The 22,980-nt window shown below is 49.0% G+C and overlaps 1 protein-coding gene and 1 long non-coding RNA gene across 4 annotated transcripts in view; one reads left to right on the plus strand and one right to left on the minus strand.

Moving 5' to 3' along the window:
• Positions 1–2,838: 2,838 nt before the first annotated feature.
• The window catches only part of LOC142467366 (uncharacterized), a 73,106-nt gene continuing 52,964 nt past the window's right edge, over positions 2,839–22,980 (plus strand). The window contains exons 1-2 of the long non-coding RNA XR_012788380.1: positions 2,839–2,861; positions 15,957–16,174. This is a non-coding gene — a long non-coding RNA (uncharacterized LOC142467366). The remainder of the gene's footprint in view (positions 2,862–15,956; positions 16,175–22,980) is intronic.
• NHSL2 (NHS like 2) overlaps positions 16,812–22,980 on the minus strand; it is a 94,550-nt gene continuing 88,381 nt past the window's right edge. For all 3 annotated transcript variants that reach the window (XM_075572972.1, XM_075572974.1, XM_075572975.1), the window contains exon 8: positions 16,812–22,896. In XM_075572972.1, the coding sequence (XP_075429087.1) occupies positions 22,581–22,896 (316 nt within the window). In that variant the 3' untranslated portion in view covers positions 16,812–22,580. The remainder of the gene's footprint in view (positions 22,897–22,980) is intronic.

The following is a 22,980-nucleotide window of genomic DNA, read 5'->3' on the forward strand; positions in this document are numbered from 1 at the left end:
GCTCTTCTTTCCCCCAACCTCAGCAAGTTGGGGGATATATCCCCGGCGTGTTTCCGCGGCATGCCGAGGAAAGTCCTGTATTCTCTTGTGCTCCATATAGTGCATTACCTCGCCCTTGTCACCCGCCCAGACACCATCTGGAGGCGGGTATTCCCTGCGAACGAGGGCGAGAGACCCCGGTGGAGGGAACTCTATTCATCTTTGGTTCCCGGTCCCGCCGGGGATTTGGGTTGGAGGGTCCTCCACGGTGCACTGAGCACAGGAGTATTTGGCACACTTCACGGACTCCCCCGCCGCCTGTCCCTTCTGTGGCGAGCGGGAGTCCGTATATCACATTTATTCGAGTTGCGCTAGACTGCAGCCCCTCATGTCCTTCTTGAGGAGCCTTCTCCTGCAGTTCTGGCTGGGTTTTTCCCCTCAACTTTTTATTTTTGGGTGCCCAGTGTCCCGGAACGATAAGCCTAGGGATCTCCTGGTCAACCTGCTCCTGGCATTGGCTAAGGTAGCCATTTGTAAAACCAGGAAGCAGTGTTTGGAGGGGAGGGTCCCAACAAACATCGTGGCCATGTTCCGGGCGCTGGTGCACTCCCGTATTCGGGCAGAGTACTCGTACGCCGAGTCCACTGGGACGGTTTCAGAGTTTGCCTCCCAGTGGGCGTTAGGCGGGGTGCTTTGCTCGGTACCCCCATCAAGGGTTCTTCAGAATTAACCCTTCTGTTTTAAGTGCACTTTAGCAGTGTACTTGTTGGATTCATTTACTTTTTTGTTTGACTGGTTTTTTCTTTGTTCTACTTGGTAACAAGTAGAATTGTTGTTTAACTGAATTGGCCGGCTTCGCCGGCCAATCAGTTTCAAACCAGATCAAAATAGGTCCACTCAGGGGAACTTGCCTGCTTGCAGTTTGGCTGTGACAACTCTAATACAGAGTGCTTTTCCTGGTAATGTACAGGTTAATAAAAGCTTCAGTCAGACTCAGAACTTTGCAACTAATATTGACAGATTTACTATAAATCATTCTTCCTGTTATTACACAGGTTATTAAGAATTTATATTAGCGTTAGGGACCCCTGATATGTGGTCTGCCTTGGCGTTGGCTCAGGGGCTTACAACAATTTTGGCCAAAAATGTCAAACTAAAAGACCATTTTACTTATTAGATATTTATACATATATATTTAGGCACTGTACCGTGTATGAGTCTCACTGGATGTGCTAAAAACTGAGCTTTGTCTGTGTTTTATGTTCTGTCTCTGGTTTTAAAAATATATATTGCCATGCTCAGTAGCACTCCTCTGTGACACTCATATGCTTATATATATGTTGTGGTCATTTTGGGGGTTCAATAGGAGCTTGTTAGGTGTCCAGTATGTTTTAGTCTGAGTACTGTCAGGCTTGGACAGGATAGGGAGGGTAGGTATTCCCTGATAGTATTGGAGGTTAGTAAGGCTGCGCTTATAGTGCCGGGGACAGCGACGTGACAGAGCCGTCATGCTGCAGTCGCTGGAAAAATCAAATTGACTTGACTTCCAGCGATGGCGACCAAGCTGTTGCTCCGTCGCGTCGCTTCTACATTTGTTTTGTCGCAACGCTGGCACAATAAGCGCAGCCTAACTCTGCAGCAGCACAGTCCTGGTAGTATACTTGACTCAGACTCTGCTTAGGTGCATAGATGGATATTCGAGGTCAGACAGGCAGGGAGGGAAGTATCTCTCAGCTCTCCCTGCACTAGTAGCTGGCCGTCCAGGCAAAGAGATGCACCGGGTACGGGATTTCCCCTGCTACCAGCTGAGTGAGAGCAGGGAGAGGCATCGGGAAGGGGATTTCCCCTGCCAACAGCTGAGTGAGAGCAGGGAGAGGCACCGGGTAGGGGATTTTCCTTGCCAACAGCTGAGTGGGAGCAGGGAGAGGCACCGGGTAGGGGATTTTCCTTGCTAACAGCTGAGTGAGAGCAGGGAGAGGCACCGGGTAGGGGATTTTCCTTGCTAACAGCTGAGTGAGAGCAGGGAGAGGCACCGGGTAGGGGATTTTCCTTGCTAACAGCTGAGTGAGAGCAGGGAGAGGCACCGGGTAGGGGATTTTCCTTGCTAACAGCTGAGTGAGAGCAGGGAGAGGCACCGGGTAGGGGATTTTCCTTGCTAACAGCTGAGTGCTGCACTGGTAGGTGGCCATCAGAGCACGCGGCTCGGGGTTCCCCTAATAGCAGCTGAGTGCTTGTTTGGCGGATCGCCAGACTGTCCGCATAGGCGGTACACAGCATGTCATGAGTAGTGACGTCAGCTGCTGCCCTCACCCCCGGAGGTTCACTAGGTAAAACCGTAGTCTCCGTGTGAAACGCGGAGTGGTGGCAGCCCTGGTCTCAGCACATAACAAGAAATATTTATTTTGAAGATAAATATTCACGTACAAAAACAGTACAAAATGGCGGCGACATTCAAATAAGACATAATGTCCTCAAAGATAGTGGCATAATATTTTGTTCCTGAGAAACATTCTTGTATTCAGTCTTAGTATCATGGTGTTAAAGCTTCTCACCTTCTTTATCCTAGTGCAGGGGTCGGTAACCTGCGGCCCCCGAGCTGCATGCCGCTCTCTCAGCTCCTCCTTGCTTCTCTCTGCAGGTTACCGACCCCCAGCTGCTGTCGCACTCCCTCACTATCCTGTGGCAAAGCTAAGCCGGCCTGATCCGCAGAGGTGGCCTGCTGGAAGGTGTCCTTGGAGGTGCCTGTCCAGACAGCTTGCTAGTGACTGGTAGAAGGGAGGTTCCCCTGACAGGCACCTCTGTCGGCAGCTTTTTGCAGGCAGCTCGGCAGGCCCCCTCTCTGCAAGTTTCTAACAGGACCCCTCAATCCTTCAGGGCAGCCGGTAAGCAGCAGGCACACTCACATCTTCTCTTCCTATATCCCTGTCCCTTCCTCTCTCCTCTCTCCTCTCTCCTCTCTCCTCTCTCCTCTCTCCTCTCTCCTCTCTCCTCTCTTCCCATCTCTCCTCTCTTCCCATCTCTCCTCTCTTCCCATCTCTCCTCTCTTCCCATCTCTCCTCTCTTCCCATCTCTCCTCTCTTCCCATCTCTCCTCTCTTCCCATCTCTCCTCTCTTCCCATCTCTCCTCTCTTCCCATCTCTCACTCATCTCTCTCTTCCCATCTCTCTCTGCTATCTCTTCCCATCTCTCTCTGCTATCTCTTCCCATCTCTCACTCATCTCTCTTCCCCTCTCTCTTCCCATCTCTCACTCATCTCTCTTCCCCTCTCTCTCTCTTCCCATCTCTCACTCCTCTCTCTTCCCATCTCTCACTCCCACTCCTCTCTCTTCCCATCTCTCACTCCCACTCCTCTCTCTTCCCATCTCTCACCCCCACTCCTCTCACTTCCCATCTCTCACTCCCACTCCCCATCTCTCACTCCCACTCCTCTCTCTTCCCATCTCTCACTCCCACTCCCCTCTCTTCCCATCTCCCACTCCCCTCTCTTCCCATCTCCCACTCCCCTCTCTTCCCATCTCCCACTCCCCTCTCTTCCCATCTCTCTCTCACTACTCTATCTCCCCCTTTCTCTCTCTCTTCCCACTTTCTCTTTCTCCTTCACCTGTCTCTTTCTGCTTCCCCCTCTCTCAATCTCTCCTTCACGCCCGCTCTCGCTTTCCTTCCCCGCTCTCTTTTCTTCCCCATCTCTTTTCTTCCCCCTCTCTTTTCTTCCCCCTCTCTCTTTTCTTCCACCTCCTTTCTATCCTCCCTCCTCTCTCTCCTTCCCCCTCTTCCCCACTCTCTCTCCTTCCCCCTCTTCCCCACTCTCTCTCCCCCCTCTCTCTCTTCCCCCTCTCTTCCCCTTCCCCCTCTCTTCTTCCCCTTCCCCCCTCCTCTCTTCTTCCCCTTCTCCCCTCCTCTCTTCTTCCCCTTCCCCCCTCCTCTCTTCTTCCCCTTCCCCCCTCCTCTCTTCTTCCCCTTCCCCCCTCCTCTCTTCTTCCCCTTCCCCCCTCCTCTCTTCTTCCCCTTCCCCCCTCCTCTCTTCTTCCCCTTCCCCCCTCCTCTCTTCTTCCCCTTCCCCCTCCTCTCTTCTTCCCCTTCCCCCCTCCTCTCTTCTTCCCCTTCCCCCCTCCTCTCTTCTTCCCCTTCCCCCCTCCTCTCTTCTTCCCCTTCCCCCTCCTCTCTTCTTCCCTTCCCCCTCCTCTCTTCTTCCCCTTCCCCCCTCCTCTCTTCTTCCCCTTCCCCCCTCCTCTCTTCTTCCCCTTCCCCCCTCCTCTCTTCTTCCCTTCCCCCTCCTCTCTTCTTCCCCTTCCCCCTCCTCTCTTCTTCCCCTTCCCCCCTCCTCTCTTCTTCCCCTTCCCCCTCCTCTCTTCTTCCCCTTCCCCCCTCCTCTCTTCTTCCCCTTCCCCCTCCTCTCTTCTTCCCCTTCCCCCTCCTCTCTTCTTCCCCTTCCCCCCTCCTCTCTTCTTCCCCTTCCCCCTCCTCTCTTCTTCCCCTTCCCCCTCCTCTCTTCTTCCCCTTCCCCCCTCCTCTCTTCTTCCCCTTCCCCCCCTCCTCTCTTCTTCCCCTTCCCCCCTCCTCTCTTCTTCCCCTTCCCCCCTCCTCTCTTCTTCCCCTTCCCCCCTCCTCTCTTCTTCCCCTTCCCCCCTCCTCTCTTCTTCCCCTTCCCCCCTCCTCTCTTCTTCCCCTTCCCCCCTCCTCTCTTCTTCCCCTTCCCCCCTCCTCTCTTCTTCCCCTTCCCCCTTCCTCTCTTCTTCCCCTTCCCCCCTCCTCTCTTCTTCCCCTTCCCCCCTCCTCTCTTCTTCCCCTTCCCCCCTCCTCTCTTCTTCCCCTTCCCCCCTCCTCTCTTCTTCCCCTTCCCCCTCCTCTCTTCTTCCCCTTCCCCCTCCTCTCTTCTTCCCCTTCCCCCCTCCTCTCTTCTTCCCCTTCCCCCCCCCCTCTCTCTCTCTCTCTCTCTCTCTCTCTCTCTCTCTCTCTCTCATTCCACCCCCTCTCCTTCCCCTCCTCTCTCTCCTTCCCCCTCTCTCCTCCCCCTCTCTCCTTCCCCCTCTCTTTCTCTCCTTCCCCCTCTCTTTCTCTCCTTCCCCCTCTCTCTTTCTCTCTCCTCTCTCTCTCTCTTTCTCTCTCCTCCCTCTCTCTTTCTCTCCTCTCTCCTTCCCCCTCTCTCTTTCTCTCCTCTCTCCTTCCCCCTCTCTCTTTCTCTCCTTTCCCCCCTCTCTCTCATCCCCCCCCTCTATCTCCTCCCCCCCCCTCTCTCCTCCCCCCCCTCTCTCCTCCCCCCCCTCTCTCCTCCCCCCCCCCTCTCTTCTCCCCCCCTCTCTCTCCTCCCCCCCCCTCCTCCCCCCCCTCTCTCTCCTCCCCCCCCTCTCTCTCCTCCCCCCCCTCTCTCTCCTCCCCCCCTCTCTCTCCTCCCCCCCCTCTCTCTCCTCCCCCCCCTCTCTCTCCTCCCCCCCTCTCTCTCCTCCCCCCCTCTCTCTCCTCCCCCCCCCCTCTCTATCCTCCCCCCCCTCTCTCTCCTCCCCCCCTCTCTCTCTTCCCCCCCTCTCTCTCCTCCCCCCCCCCTCTCTCTCCTCCCCCCCCCTCTCTCTCCTCCCCCCCCCTCTCTCTCCTCCCCCCCCCTCTCTCTCCTCCCCCCCCCTCTCTCTCCTCCCCCCCCCCTCTCTCTCCTCCCCCCCCCCTCTCTCTCCTCCCCCCCCCCCTCTCTCTCCTCCCCCCCCCCTCTCTCTCCTCCCCCCCCCCTCTCTCTCCTCCCCCCCCCCCCTCTCTCTCCTCCCCCCCCCCTCTCTCTCCTCCCCCCCCCTCTCTCTCCTCCAACCCCCTCTCTCTCCTCAACCCTCTCTCTCCTCCCCCCTCGCTCCTCCCCCCCATCTCTCTCCTCCCCCCCCTCTCTCTCTCTCCTTCTCTCTCTCTCCTTCTTCTCTCTCTCGCTCTCTCTCTCACACTCTCTCCTTCCTCCTCTCTCTCACCCTTAATGGGGGGTGGGGGGGATGTCGGGTTTACAAGGGCAAGATGTGGGGATTAATCAGTGGGAGGCCCTGCTCCTTTAATGTGACCTGGACCCCAAAAATTGTATTGGCATATATGTGTGTATTTTTTTTGTGGGGGGGGGGGGGGGGGAGTAGTGTGTGTGTATTTGGGGTGGGGGTTTGTGTATGTGTTTTTTGGGGAGTGTAGTGTATGTATGTATAAAAATTAAATAAATAATGGGACTTATTATTGTGAGATGCATTTTAATCCCCCACATATTTTGTCATATATTAATGCTGATACAGTATTTACCTATTGGTGTGTACAGTATATGTACAGTATGTGTTTGTGGGGGTGTAATATTCATGCTTGTGTTGCGGCTCTCAGAATATTTTGGAGAAATATTTTTTTATAAAATGGCTCTTCTTCCTTGAGAGGTTGCAGACCCCTGTGCTAGTTTTATCCCTTTCACATCCTCCTGGTGTAATCCCTCTGTCCTCCCACTAGCTACCCCCCTGCTAAATATTTATCCAGATAATATCCCTTAGTCAGCTCTTGCTTCTACTACGGCAATTCTATTACCAGATAAGATCCTACAGCTTGAAACTGATGTCATACCTGATAAGGCCCATGCTGCCATACAAAGAATAACCTAAAGTGGCAGGTCTTCTGGAAAGATCTCAGAACTCCTTATTAATCGAACCTACCATAGGCCGTGATTATACAGAAAAACGCGCCCCCCCCCCCCCGCCCCGCAGAATCCAAAGGAAGAGACTATTATCAGGAACACTAGATACACCAGATAGAGGGATCTTTCATTTGTCATCTGTTATTCTTACCAATGACCAAAAAAAAGTTTTGAATAAAGGGTTGAGTTTTCCAAAATCTTGTGGGCCTAATGACTTTCAACTCTTTAAAGATCTCCATAAATGTACACGTAATATCACTTTGAAAAGACATTTTCTAAAGATGGAAACAGGTCAAATTGCACCGGTACCAAATGTTGCTGCTATGAGTATCTGTGAAGAACCAGCTACTATTGATTTAGTGTGTAAACACGCACCGTTTAGCGGTCAATCTAAGTTCTATCCTGTGCATTCTAAGGCTGCGTCCATGGTTAGTGATGCTGGACGGAGGCGCGCGGAGGCTGAGGGAAAGCGGGTGTCGGGGGATGGGCCAGTGACATCACGGAGCTGGTTCGCCCTCATTGGGCGAACCGCTCACGTGACCGGCGCTGCGCTCCGGCGAGCGCGAAAATGTAAAATTTTGCTAAGACGTACGCTTCCGCACGCCTGCGGAAGCGTAAGCGAGCCCCTGCTAAAGCCACTCTCATTGCAGCTGCAGGGGCTCAGTGCCGAGCGTAAGCACGGGTCAGCGCTTATGACCATGCCCGAGGCCTAAAGGTCACCATGTTGATACTTTTTTCAATATGGTGAATAAAGAATTCAATAAATAAGTGAAAAATCACAAAATAGGTGATATTAAGCACAACTTAAACAAAAAAGAGAATTTAGCTCTTACATTTCTGAAGGATAATAAAAACCTCATTATAAGACAGGCGGATAAACGAGGGGGCGTTGTTCTACAAAATCGTAGTGACTATGAGAAGGAAGCGAATCAAAGACCTCTCAGCAAAAGAGTCCTTCTGGATTCACAGATTGGATACTTTAACCCCCTAAAGGACTTAATGGATTAGAGGTTTATTCCACTTCCAAATGGTTTTGGGGACCACAATTTATTTTATTCACTGGTTGATGTATTTTTACACATCTCCTATTGGGTATTGTGGGATCTGAATTTTCAACTACATAACATCATTTATTACACCATCACTTGTTTTACATCCCAAGATCCTTTATAGTAGCGCACTTTTTTCCTTTTCTGTTTTTTTCGGTTAAAGCTGCAGTACAAGCTCCCGTTTTTTTTTTTTACTTCAATAGTTTCATGTAGGCAATCTCTACTTACCTAAAGAACTGAATGGCTGCCGGTCAATTCGATCTCCGTCTATTGATCGGCGAAGTTTGGCGACATCTTTAAATATGGGGAAGGTAAATGGTTGCTATAGTAACAAGCATGCTTGTTAAAATAGAATACAAGAAAATTGGTCTTTCAAAGTTGTTGTTTTTTTAAACAGAAAATGCTAACAGTATTTTTTCTTACTACAGAACTGATTTATTAAAAAAACACAAATGCAGGATATTGCTTGAACTGCAGCTTTAAGACAGTCTAAAGAAATCAGAAAATAAGGCAATGGGGAACCCCAGTGGTGAGAAGGAACCCAGTGGTGAGAAACAAAAATACACCCTAACCAGAAGACAAGTAAAGGAGTCTTAAGCAGATCTTATATACTATATTAGTGAAAGCACTGTATGCCTGCCTGCCTGTCCGGTGTCCCTAGGGAAAATCTCATTGGTCCCTTGGGCCGCCCGCCCCCGCACACCTCTCATTGGCCTGAGGCGGAGTGACGGGCCACATACACACGCACACACCTACACACACACATCCCCCATCACGTGCACCGGCTCCGGACGGGAAGTGCGGCCCTCCTACCCCAGCCGCTCCCTTACCTCCCCGGCGCTACTCCCCCTCAGGTAAGTCACAGCACTGCGCGTCCGTCTCAGCTTATGGCACCAGTAACTCTCCTATTTCAGGCGCACAGGGCGCTTCCTACCGCCGCCTGCACGCCTCACTCAGCCGGACCCTCGCGCCACAGGCCCACACAGGGCGCTTCCTGCCGCCGCCTGCACGCCTCACTCAGCCGGACCCTCGCGCCTCAGGCCCACACAGGGCGCTTCCTGCCGCCGCCTGCACGCCTCACTCACCCGGACCCCTCGCGCCACAGGCCCACACGGCGCTTCCTGCCGCCGCCTGCACGCCTCACTCACCCGGACCCTCGCGCCACAGGCCCACACAGGGCGCTTCCTGCCGCCGCCTGCACGCCTCACTCAGCCGGACCCTCGCGCCTCAGGCCCACACAGGGCGATCCTGCCGCCGCCAGCACGCCTCACTCAGCCGGACCCTCGTGCCTCAGGCCCACACAGGGCGCTTCTTGCCGCCGCCTGCACGCCTCACTCAGCCGGACGGCACATCGGGGGACAAAGCGGGCGCCGGGGGGAGCGCGAGTCACGGGGAACGGGGGGGTGGGGGCGAGTCACAGGGAACGGGGGGGGCGAGCCGCGAGTCACAGGGAACGGGGGGGGGGGGCGAGCCGCGAGTCACAGGGAACGGGGGGGGGGGCGAGCCGCGAGTCACAGGGAACGGGGGGGGGGGCGAGCCGCGAGTCACGGGGGGGGGGGGGCGAGCCGCGAGTCACGGGGGGGGGGGCGAGCCGCGAGTCACAGGGAACGGGGGGGGGCGAGCCGCGAGTAACAGGGAACAGGGGGGGGGGGGAGTCACGGGGGAGGGGGGGGACCGAGTCACGGGGAACGGGGGGGGGGCCACCAGCCGAACCAGCAGGGGGACGGACGCACGGAGGGGGGGGGGGGACATGCACATACATAAATTATGACAATACATATGCCCACTGCTCTCCACCCCGTCCCCCACTCCCCTTTCCCCCCCCCACTCCCCTTTCCCCCCCCCACTCCCCTTTCCCCCCCCCCCCCACTCCCCTTTCCCCCCCCCCCCACTCCCCTTTCCCCCCCACTCCCCTTCCCCCCCCACTCCCCTTCCCCCCCACTCCCCTTTCCCCCCCCCACTCCCCTTCCTCCCCACTCCCCTTCCTCCCCACTCCCCTTCCCCCCCCCCCAACTCCCCTTTCCCCCCCCCACTCGTCTTCCCCCCCCCACTCCCCTTTCTCCCCCCACACCCCTTTCTCCCCCCACTCCCCTTCCCCCCCCCCACTCCCCTTTCCCCCCCCCGCTCCCCTTTCCCCCCCTCCGCTCCCCTTTCCCCCCCCCTCCGTTCCCCTTTCCCCCCCCCTCCGCTCCCCTTTCCCCCCCCCCTCCGCTCCCCTTTCCCCCCCCTCCGCTCCCCTTTCCCCCCCCTCCGCTCCCCTTTCCCCCCCCTTTGCTCCCCTTTCCCCCCCCCCCCTCCGCTCCCCTTTCCCCCCCCCCCTCCGCTCCCCTTTCCCCCCCCTCCGCTCCCCTTTCCCCCCCCCCCTCCGCTCCCCTTCCCCCCCCCTCCGCTCCCCTTTCCCCCCCCCCCTCCGCTCCCCTTTCCCCCCCCCCCTCCGCTCCCCTTTCCCCCCCCCTCTGCTCCCCTTTCCCACCGCCCTCCGCTCCCTTTCCCCCCGCCCTCCGCTCCCCTTTTCCCCCGCCCTCCGCTCCCCTTTTCCCCCCGCCTCCTCCGCTCCCCTTTTCCCAACCTTTACAACAAATACTCACCTATTGTTCCACGATTTAGAAATAATACTACCTATTACGCATTTACATCCCGGGCAACGCCGGGTCTCTCAGCTAGTAAAATAATATAGGAGTTAAACAGAAGATAATAGATAATAAAATAAAGTAAGCCCGACCCCACTCAACCTTCAAATAGAAAAGAGTCTTCTTTTTTCTTAGAGATTGTGATCGGACAGGATGAGGGAGCGGGATACGTAGTATGCAAAGAGATAAAAATGACTGTATAGGGTAATACTGTTGTTAAAAAATTGCAAATGGTGATGTAAGCCTTCAAAAGTTATACTCTATGATAGAACTCTGTGTGTATTAGGATAGAAGGTAGGAGAACGCCATTGCACAGACTGTATGTACTAAATTTTATAAAGTGACAATAAAAACCCTCACAAATGCGCACTTACTATGAGTGAAGTAAAAACTGTTACAGGCTGTCCTCGCTATCCAACGTTTCACTTTACAACGAATGGCAGATCCAACGCTTTACAATGCAACCCTAAGGGCCGTTTATCCCACGCCGGAATGCGTTATCCAACGCTCGCCGCCACTGATTAACATGGGACTCACTTTACAAACGGTTTCACTATCCAACAGGGACTGGCTGTATTTCTTGTGTAACCCACCCGGCCTGGCTCCTAAGGAGTTTACGTTGAGTGTCTATTTACAGGGATTGTTCTGACTGTGTTACCGTGTCAGGATGTTAGATTTGTGCAGGCCGGGCAAAAGACAGGGAGGGGCGGGGAGGGCAAAGGGCAGGGAGGGGCAGGTTGGGCAAAGGGCAGGGAGGGGGGCAAAGAGGGGTGGGGTGGCAAAGAGAGGGGTGGGGGGTGGCAAAGAGAGGGGTGGGGGGGGCAAAGAGAGAGGTGGGGGGGCAAAGAGAGGGGTGGGGGGGCAAAGAGAGGGGTGGGGGGGGCAAAGAGAGGGGTGGGGGTGAAAGCTGTTCCACGTTGAGCATGTTGTGATTTGTGCAGTAAACTGATTTCGTGTGTGCATGATTGCTGACAGTGGGGAGTGGTCTTTTTGTGATGGGCCGCGTCGGCATGCGGAGTGGCGAGAGGGGGTTGGGGGTGTGAGCGGCTGCTCGGTCTGGCCCGCGGTGGCATGCGGAGTGGCGAGAGGGGGTTGGGGGTGTGAGTGGCTGCTCGGTCTTGCCTGCGGCGGCATGCGGAGTGGCGAGGGGGGGTGTTAGCGTCGTGTTTGAGGTCCGGCGTTGGCGGTGTAGGGTAAGTGTGCTGATCGAGGGTGTTTGTTGGGGGGGGGGAGATCTTGCTCGTTTTCGAGGACACGCGGCGGAAAGTGCCGCGTGGGGTAAGAGCGTAGCAAAGGGGCCGTAGTGGTGATAGGGGGTGGTTCAGCGCTGGGAAGGGCGGAGGGTGGGTGGTCAAGGGCGGCTAGCCGTTGAGGAGGGCCAGTGGGGGTGATAGTGGGGGGGGGGGGAGTGTTGTACTTACTTTTGGTGTCCTGATGAGCGTCTCGTCAGCGTCTGTGTGTGTGTGTCTCTCCTTTGGCCCGTCACTCCGCCTCAGGCCAATGAGAGGTGTGCGGGGGCGGGCGGGCCAAGGGACCAATGAGATTTCCCCTAGGGACACAGGACATCCAGACAGGCATACAGTGCTTTCACAAATATAGTATAAGATTTGAACATACGTGGGGGGGAAATCCTGCACATTGTTTAGAAATAATCATTCTGCATGTGATTAACTCAACGTTTAGCTGTGACCTAACTAGAAAGAAGAAAAGGGTGAAACCCAAATACTAGTGGATCAGAAAACCCTTTGTGGATTGATTCTGTCAAGATTCTTGAATTGGCTGTGTTTGGTGATGTATTTAAACAATTTCCTTTCTCAGTCAACATGATATATATATATATATATATAAAGATCTTCTTTTGTGAGCATTACTTCCTCTTTAACAGGTGTAACCTTGTGGAGTTCTTTGGAATATAGGTGACATGGTGGTATGGAACTAAAGACACACCTCCGCAGTCAGGAGGTGATCTCCGATATAGTATGTCCCAATATGACTGTCAGGAATCGGCGTTCTCCTCGCTTCCCACACAGAGCACTCCCTCTCCGTAGGGAGCCCCTGGACACACAAAACAATCCTGCCTTACCGGCCTCCACGGCTCCTCGCCCCTGCCGCCGTCGCGGGATCACTCCCCTCGGCGATTCCTCTGCTCAGCGCCGGGAGCGCCCACGTCCTCCAGCACGCACACCTACACGCATGCCAGCCCCAGACGTAATGTGCATGCATTCCCAGCTTACAGAGCACACGCCTAACAGAGCACTTTTAACCACTGCTCCTGCAGTGAGGCGTCGCCCCCAAGCATCACACAGTTCCATGCAAATCAAGGATTACACTCAGCTGGGCTGTAACACCTCCCTCCTATCAGGGAGGACTCCTTGCAGTCCTCCAGGCCTGCCCCCTTTTCCCATTGGCCTGCCCAGCTTTATTATGCCTGTGCTTCCCATCACTCGTCGCTCGACATAGTCTCTGTATGGAAGTACTTCTGGATTCTCTCAGTGTTTTCACAGGTTCTGACGCCGCTCGTACGACTACCCCCTCTGGCTCTCGATCTCGGCACCCCTTGGACAACGCTCACTCTGGAAACCCCTTGAACACGGCTTGGACTACGACCTATCTCCACTCTCCACTCCCTGACCTCGGCGAGGCATCCTTCACTCTATCTCTACAACCGGTACCGGCAAGTATTGTCTACCTTACTACACCTGGCCTGGCAACGCTTCATACCACACTCCGGACACGCTCCCTTTGCTGCGGGTGCGTGTATTACCACTTCCCCCTTCAGCTCAGGGGACGGGTCTGGTCTGCGGGCAGCACCGGCGTAACAATGACACCCTTCAAATCTACTCCTACTTCATCTGTAAGAAAGCATATACGCCATAGTTTATCTTGATATCGCCTTTTAAATTAGTGCACTTATAGAGGTACTCGCATGATCCCTGCTGGGATGGATTGTGTTAGCGTACTCCAGTCGCATCGATATGGATCCGCAGTACAAGAAGAATGACAAAGCACAGTGCAACACGTGAAACGCGTTGGGGTGTTTCGACCCCCCCTTTGTATTTGCCATGTACCAATAAAACTCTGTTTTATATTCGCCTGCCATCCAGCCCGGTGACCTAACGAGTGCATCGTTAATTAATTGCAACAGAGGTCAGTGGATTTGCGATGTTAAATGAACGTCTTCTTTGCATATGATTAGCACTAACATCCATTATAGCCAGAAGACAGTCCTTAGCATTCATTTTTTTGAGTTTTGAAGATATCCGTTAACACTTAACGACGCGTTAACTTCAGTGTATCATTAAGTAAATAATGGACTCTGGATCTGGGGCTAAGTGTCAACTGTGACGGCAGGAGCAAAATGGCTAGCATATTAAAGGTTACGCCCAGCCATCGCTTGTCTGCAGCAATGAGGTCATATCGTGTCATATTGCAGTGACCTGAACAGCAGAGAAATAAAAGCAATACATTTGCTGTTCACGTCACTGCAATATGTCACTTTACAGCCTTATTACTGCAGTTTTGTAATATAGGCTTAATTGGGGGGGTTTCGGTGCCGTTTTCAAGGTATGCGCCCATGGAGAGCATATATGGCATCCACTTTCTACTGCACTTTATCTTGACAAAGATTCGTAAGCGGCCCGAAACATTGATTGCACTACAATAAATGTATTCTTTTCATAAGACCACTGCAGGGCCTCTCTTTCTGCATCCGCTACAACAGGCCGGTCCAACTCCAGTCCTCGAAGGGTGCAAACAGGCCAGGTTTTCAGGATATCCCTACTTCAGCACAGCTGGCTCAATAAGTGGCGCAGTATCTGTTTGCGGCCCTCGAGGACTGGAGTTGGACAGGCCTGCGCTACGATATTGGCGGTACCGTACCCAGCGGGACTACTTCTGCTGTGCACACCTTTACTTGGATTATAAATACAAAAAAAAAATACATATCATTCTATTTTGCTTTAAATTGTATCAATCAAGTATTCAATATGACGCAATGCATCAAACTTTATTTCTAGCTTTCAAATTTTGACACAGAATGGAAATTCAGATATAATTTTAGTACAGAGGACCACTGCAAAGGATTTTTAATGAACACAGAGAGATGTCTTTTCGAACTACTGCATATTGCCACTAGCCATCTATTCTTGTTCCCTAGTGACTAGGCCCAAGACAATGAAATTGTTGGTTCTTTGTTGAGATTTGGTGCATCTGGATGCCAGCGGTATGTTAACTAACCATGCTATGTTTAGTGTTCACCCTGGCATTGCTATATAATGTGATTTTTAGTGATGAATTGAACCACGTTACATGGTTGCTTTGCAATTCTCTGCTTCAGCGTAGATAAAATGGCAGATAGCAGATTGAAACGATCAAGCTGATTTTAAGACAACCATATTATATGTGCAATGGGTCGTTTTGGCACAGCAGATAATTCAGTTAGCAGATATTACACTGCCAATGGCTTTTTAATAATTGGGCTACAATTAATACAGCAGCAAAGTTCTGGTGGGTTTTAACTGCTAAATGAATCACGACTGCTTGAAATCTGACGCTCGCTTTCACCAGTAAACAGACAATTTTAAAAGCATGTCTCTTCCTACGGACTAATGTGTTCGAGCGTGGGAGGAATACATTCTCACTATAATTATGGTGACAGTTGTATCAAAGTGTTCTTTTTTCCTCCCACTCTTTGCTTAACGAAGGGATTAGTGTGTATCCAGTAATGTGAAAATGTAACACTTATCTGAATAATGCCAGAAACTCTGTGTTTTACATTCAAATAGCATTCATATTCACAAAATGGAAAGAACCTTAAAAAAAGAAAAACAATGTTGACGTTGTTATATAATATCACTGTACTTTTTCTTTGTGATATTTCAGGATAACATTAAAAAATTTTGTGGCGTGAATGCATCAAAATTTCGTGGAATAATACATGTTTCGGCCACATGTCAGTCAAGATCGTAGCAGTGTGATACAAGTTACATATAAATATATACAATTTATCATTAAAAACACATTAAGGTGCAATTCTACCCCCAATCATCTTTAAGCGAATCAAGTCATATGGGGGGTTTTTTGTTTGCCTTCTGGATCAATATACTGTAAGTACGGATATAGGATAAAGTATCTGTCGTCTAAATTTAGCATAGGTTCAACATGATGGACGTATGTCTTTTTTCAACCTCATCTACTATGTAACTATGTAACTACAGTATGTAACTATGTACGTATATGAAATGTGAGTGCTGTCTCTTGTTTACCAATCCTTGGAACGGTAACGTATATCTACATTCTCTATATGGGACGTGCACCTGTGGCTTACCAGCACCTATTGGAGTGCCAACTGCCTTATCTGACTACGTATATGAAACAAAATGTATTGCCCCACCATCTCATCGAGTGACTTCTAAATCATTGTAGTTTAGGAGTTTGCTGCTGTATCCGGGAGACTCTGCGGCTGCTGTTTATTGGCTTTGTCCTCCCAAATGAGGGCAGTGACATCATCAGCCTGGAACAAACGCTTAATCTGATTTGCCATGTTGTTCTATTATCTTGCGGTAGAAAGAGATTCCCCATAATGTGCTTTGCGTTCCGTCTTCATGATACAATCCACTCCCTTAACCTCTTGGAAGTTCTTCAATATCATTTTGCCTTCTGCAGGTGCCTAGAATGATCTTATAAATAGGGCCAAAAAGAGCAGTTGGCGGTCGCCTAGAGCAGCGCATTTTGGGGGCAGCGAGAGCAGAGGCAGAATTGTGCGGCGGCGAAGAGTGGCTGTGGCAGAGGGCGACAGAGGCGGAGCCCGTCCCAGTGTCCCAACCCAGAAGTGCCAACTTTTGGTGTCTGCTCTCAGAGAGGACTTCCGCCACTACAGGCAGGTAAGGAATTTTAACTGTGGGGAGGTTAAAGAGGACTTGAGGAGGAGGGGGGAGGTGAGAGAGGATATGAAGGGGGGGGGGGAGATAGGTGAGATGATATGAGGAAAGGGGGAGGTAAGAGAAGATATGAGGAAGAAGGAGAGTGAGTGAGGAGGAAGGGAGAAGTGAGAGAGGGCGGGAGAAGTGAGAGGGGGGAAGGGAGAGAGGGATGGGGAGAAGGATCAAAAGAGATGGGGAAAGTGATGAAGAAGGGGGAGAGTGAATGAGGAAAGAGAGAAAGGGTAGGAGAGATGCAGGTGAGAAAAAGAGTAAGTAGGGGAGAAGCTGGAGGGGAGCTTTGGTAAGCTACACAGGTCACATACTTAATGTGCATTCTACATTTAGTGTGCGGCTCGCGAAACTTACCAAAGCTTGTCAAGTTGCCCTTCATCCCCAAAAACTGCCCACCCCTGATTTAACCCATTAAACATGTCACTATCGTTAGGTGACTTTGATCATAAATAGGACTGACCCTTTAACCCATTAAACACGTCACTGTCATTAGGTCACTGTGCTCCACCTTGGACTCTTTAATTTACGTTCATCAACACCAGAAAACTTCCACTTCATAAAAGAAAAGAACAGAATGATATATATATATTTAATAAAGTGATACATTTTTTATTTACCTGGATGCAAAAAAAAAAAAAAAAAGCAATACAGATCAATACATTTGAAAATGTACACATATGCAGTTCATAATCAAATTCAGAGAAAGGGTTTTTAATATGCGACTGATCCTCGCTACTTAAAGCTTTAGCTCTTTCTGCTGGCACATTGACCTCTTTCGAAAAAGGAAATGAAAAACAATATAGCAGTAAGAAATCCGAACTCATCGTCATCATCATCATCATCATCATCATCATAGCACAGGGCTCCGACGGATTACTAAGAACACTTTAAACAAACGTCAGAGGTTTACTGAGCGTCCAATAATTAAAAAGTACGACATCCAGAAATATATATACTGTATATATTTATACTGTATATATATATATATATGTATAAAATACATTACTGTACAAAGATTGGCGTTACCATTGCAGTGGTCATCTTTAAAGTGCTCAATGGAGTGGTGGGAATTATCATTTGGCTGCTATTGTTTTGGGACAACCATAGTCCAGCTTGCCACCCTATCTCCATTTCATCACGAGATTGTAGCCCAACCCTGCTCCCTCCTAGTCCACAACAAGATTTTGGACTGGGTCAAATTTTTATGATGAATACACAGCTATAGTATATGCAAAAAGTGGCTCTCTCTCAAGATCATAGATCCCAAAATATACTCAATTGTCGGTGGTGCTCCGAGATTAAGGGAATGTCCTCTAAATCCCCGGAAGATTTAGTTACATATATTACATAGTAGATGAGGTTAGAAAAAAGACGTGTCCATCAAGTTCAACCTATAAGGAAGCTGAACAGTAACACACAGGCACCTTTTCTCAGGAATCTTCTTAAAACATCATTTTATTTAAGTATTACCAATGTTTTCTGACAATCACATATGTTGATAAAGGCCCCTTGTAGGGCCCGAAACGTCAGAAACTTAAAGAAAATTATGTTTTAAGAAGATTCCTAAGGAGTGATACCTGCTGTTACTATTCAGCTTTCAAAATTTCTCGATGAAACAGAGTTGGCGTCTCACGAAGTCCACTGGGGACCTAGGGTTGCCAGGTGGCTTCTCCAAAAATACTGGACTCAATGGTGAAAGGTGCGTCCGGTCACTATGTCCAGGGAGGAAAATACCGGGGACATACATGCCTTGTATTACAGTACCTCTCATTTTTTACTGGACAGAGTATCCAAATACAGGACCGTCTTGTTCAATACTGGACACCTGGCAACCCTATGGGGACCAAATGAAACTGTTACATCGCTGGTGTTGTATGTTTTCTCTAATTAAAGGTAATAAAACAATTAACAGTGCGGTTCCCGTTCCATATTTATTTGCTAAAGTCTCCTTCCCCCTAATGTACAGTACTGGGTATTTTGTCACATCTCTAGTTTTTACCCTGCTCACTGATTTTTAAACGGTGTTTTATTGATACAAATTGGGCCCAAAAGCCTTCATGACTATGGCTGCTAAACGCCTCCTACTGTGTAACATCACTGGGCTTCGAATAGCTTTATCAGAGGGGCTCAGGATAAGACAGTGTCTCTGATAAGTCTCTTTGACTTCTGCATGGAAAACAACTCTGGGCACAAGTGGAGCAAGTGAGAATACGCAGCATGTGTCCACACAACTGCAGGCTTTCGGGCTTTATTTATACTCTGGGCTGCAATTTGCTCCTTTTTGGGGCACGGTCCAATTTGTGCCCCTTGATTTAAAGTCCCCCCCCCCCCCCCTATGTGTATCTTGTGTTATTCACTGTTTCAGCCCTCTGTTAACCAAATATCCATTGCGTTCCCAGCCCTGTCTTGCAGACCAAACTTGATTGGCACTAAGCAGTGTTTCCTAGAGCACAACGAGCTGCCTGCTATGGAAATCAGTCAACTCTACCTGTTTAAAATAATACCATCTGCATTATGACGTATACTGTATTTTACGCTTTATAAGAATACCTACTCACAGCGCAAGACCTCAATCCTTAGTGGTAGTTGTTATTATTAAAGTGGTCCGTCATAAAAAAGTAAAGCTTATGTTATGGTATTTAAAGGGGTCAGTCCCTCCTAGGACCAGACAGTACTAATGGCAGTGACATGTTTAGGGAGTCAGTCCCTCCTAGGATCAGACTGTACTAATGGCAGTGACATGGTTAGGGAGTCAGTCCCTCCTAGGATCAGACTGTACTAATGGCAGTGACATGGTTAGGGAGTCAGTCCCTCCTAGGATCAGACTGTACTAATGGCAGTGACATGGTTAGGGAGTCAGTACCTCCTAGGAGCAAAGTGTACATTAGTAAATGGCAGTGACTTGTTTAAGGGGCCACATCTGGATGATTGAGTCCTTTTTTTTACTCAAATCCAACACCTTGAGTATTTTTACATGTATTTTCTTCCAAGTTCGTTTGTAAACATGGTGAGCTGAGGCATTGGAGGGGTTTGATTTCCCCAGGCTGCTCTCTTTTGTTTGATATCACTGTGTGTTCAACAAGAGTTTGCACAGACAGAGTCCCCTTCTCTCCCCCTCCACTAATCTTTATTGGCAGAACAGACTGGGATAGGGGTAATAAAAAAAAAAAAAAACATTTAATTGACAAACATTCCCCCATTTAGACGCCTCTAAGAAATTCCATTTTGTAATTAATTTCCTCAAAAATTAAAGCAGCCAAATCTTTGCACGGTTACATTTTTTTACGAAAGCCAACCAGTACTATTCCCTACAAGGGGTTATTTTATGCCCGGCTACGTGGAATTGCACCTTCACCCGCTGGGTATGCCAATAAATATTAACCACGTCGTAGTTTAATTCCAGCCATCTGGACTCTGGATAGCGCAAGTACCGTAGTCTTAAAATATGCTTATAGTACATCACAAATGTCGATCGTTTACATCTATATGGCTGTGAAGCAGTTACAATAATCATTTTCTAATAATGTGCATGTCGTCCACGGGTCCTCAGACCTGCCTCATTCTGCCGTTGTCACGTCTCACAGCGTTCAGGCTGCGCCCAATGGGACCAATGTACTAAGCGTCGCAAATGGCATCGTTAGCGTAAAAGTGACGCGCGGAAATCTCACATTGAATTGCGCTTGTGTGCGCCTGTGTACTGACCTTATTTTTCTCATAACGTGCGACTTAACCGTCAAATACTGACGTAGTCAAATACTTGGGCACACAGCAATATACCGTGCTGTGCAAGGTGTACAGATGTAAATGGCATGTGCAAAAAAAATGGTATGGGCCGGGGCAAAAGAAACGTAGAAAGTGAATCAAAACCGTCTGCCACGTTCAAATTGGCGTACGCCCTAAAAAGTCTGTTTATATTGTTAGCGCAGAATTAAGTTGCTTTGTGTCGACCTAAAAATGTATTTGACAAAATGTGTTTTCACAGTATGGATATTATAAATAATATTACAGTAGTAATTGATATTTAAAAATACTAGTTCTAAATAAGAAAATATACATCATTCTGTTTTAATTTAGATTGTAGCAACCAGGTATTCAACATGGCGCGATGCATCAAAATTCATTTCGAACAACAACCGTAATATACTGTACTGTGAGTACGGATATAGGATAAAGTATCTAATGTCTACATTTAGCGTAGGTTGAACTTGATGGACGCATGTCTTTTTTCAACCTCATCTACTATGTAACTATGTAACAAGTTATGCGCCATATGTAGGAAGTCACATACCGACATGCATCCATACAGTGCACATTTTATGAAGGTTAGTACTGCTATTTACACTAACATTCAGACCCGCAATTTTTTTTTAAATATGATCTTAGTACATAGCCCCCAAGGATTCTGGGTAAGATACAAATGAGCACTCTGAGGGTGTCATTATTAGCTTCCGCTATTAACATGGGTATATCCCTACAGGTTTTGCGAAGCATTACACAGCTTGTATGCCTCAGCCTGTGACAATGAAGAGTAGAGTCAGTGGACCCGCTCAGAGACAGCAGTTTTATTCCTATATACAGCTCACTCATCTGTCTGGGTTTTCTTACTGATTCTGCAGTGAGGCTGGTAGAGGTTGCAAACCAGACACAATCAAGGTTTGCTCATTTGCATGTTCACTTCCCAGAATCCTTGTCTGCCGTGTAACCTCTGTATGACGTGTGACAATTGTGTGAATGAAGCAGGTTTGGAGACCTGTGAAAGACATGCAGACACAGTCATAAGATCCTTTTTTTTTGCTTTACTGAGTACGATAATTTTTTTGCACCCACCTTAACCAGAAGTCCAAAATCATTATAATATTTGCGTTTGGTAAGTTCTCGATAACTTCTGAAGCATGTACAAATATCATCCCTAACGTCAATTTAATGGCAAAATACACAGGTCCATAGCTGTCTCCTAGCTGCAAATCTGGTGCAAAAAAACTAGATTTATCGAAGCACAGATTGAAAGCAATTGGTGTTTTTCTGTGGATAAATCAGGTGCCGTTATTTTTTACACTGGTCCTAGCCCAGCTTTGCAGCCACGATAATTTAATAAATAAACCCCACAGCTTCTGTTGTGTAGGGAAGTGCTGGTTCCCGGGATGCCTCCTACAGAGGGATATTAAAATGTCCGACAACGGGCTGTTAAAATGTGGAATTCATTACCCATGGAGACTGTGATGGCAGATACAATAGATTTGTTTAAAAAAAAAGTTTGGACATCTTTTTAGAAAACAAAGGTATACAGGGATATACCAAATAAGTAAACATAGGAAGGATGTTGATCCAGGGAGTAATCTGATTGCCAATTCTTGGAGTCAGGATGGAATTTATTTTTCCCCTTATGAGATATCATTAGATGATATGTCACTGGGTTTTTTTTTGTTTGTCTTCCTCTTGATCAATATACTGTAAGTACGGATATAGGATAAAGTATCTGTCGTCTAAATTTAGCATAGGTTGAACTTGATGGCCGTACGTCTTTTTTCAACCTCATCTACTATGTAACTATGTAACCAACTTTATGCACCTGGATTTGTACAGGAAAGTATCCATTAGTTTGTGATGATAAGAAAGCAGTGGGTCTGTTATTGGGGCCATGTTTTAGTTGACTTATATGTATATATATATATTTTTTTGGGGGGGAGAGGGGTGATTAGGGTCCGTCCTTCCTAGGATGAAAGCGAACTAATGATATTATTGAGATATTGACTATCACTGTTTAAAACCGTAGACACAGAACATGTTTTTTTTTTTTATATGATCTGCGTTCTAAATGAGTTAATTACTTTCTCAACATAATCTAATTTTCTGTTAACACACCCAGCTAGAATGTAGTCAACAAGAAGCCAAATGTAAGTATACAGTAGAAAAAATGCAAAGCTTGTTATCATTTTGAAACATTTCTGTACCACATGCAGATGGCACTGTACATTCCAGTGGAAAGCAGGTGACTGATGCCACAATACTGATACATACACGGTTAGTAGATTGGTCTACGCTTGACACAAGACCATTTCAAAGATGGTCCCTACTTAGCCTTTCGGCTAATGTCAACTGCAGTAAGATCATTGTGAGTTCCAGAGAAAATGCAGATTTCCATTTAGGGAGCATGGAAGTGGCGTGTTCTGCGCTTCTATACAAGGAAAGCAACAGACTGAAGTCTAAGTAAAAAAATATCCCTGTCTGACGACTGATTGAATGTGTTTTTTGCAAACAACTGTTCTCTGCGCATTCCACGGGTTTCCATACTACATTGTCCATCCCATACTGTCCACCCCATGTTTCCCCAGAAAACATCCACTCTTGTTAGACTTCATGGTAAAGTTTTGGAGCAGCTGTTCTTCTCAATCTCTGGAGCAAACTCGTTCATGACCCTCCGTGCTAAAGGATTGGTGGTCTTCAGAAGTTCTGCAGCCGAGGGACGTGACCCCAGGCCGGTCTTGCTGCCCTTTCTCTGGAGCAGGGCCTTGAAGTCCTCATTCTTGCTGGATGACCGGGTGGTGCTGCTGCTCCCAGTCGGAGAGTCACTGGTTGTAGAGCTGCATGAATTTTTAACTGGTGACACAGAGTTTTGTCTGCTCGCAAAAGTCTCCCCAGAATCTTTCCATCCCAACAGCTTTCTTTTGGACCTAGCAAAGAAGTAACAATTTAAAGGATAATTATAGTAAACATTCTGATTAATACACCTTGGAGACTTGTTTTCTGTGTTTCAT

Source organism: Ascaphus truei, chromosome 16, assembly GCF_040206685.1.
Source record: "Ascaphus truei isolate aAscTru1 chromosome 16, aAscTru1.hap1, whole genome shotgun sequence".
NCBI lineage: Eukaryota > Metazoa > Chordata > Amphibia > Anura > Ascaphidae > Ascaphus > Ascaphus truei.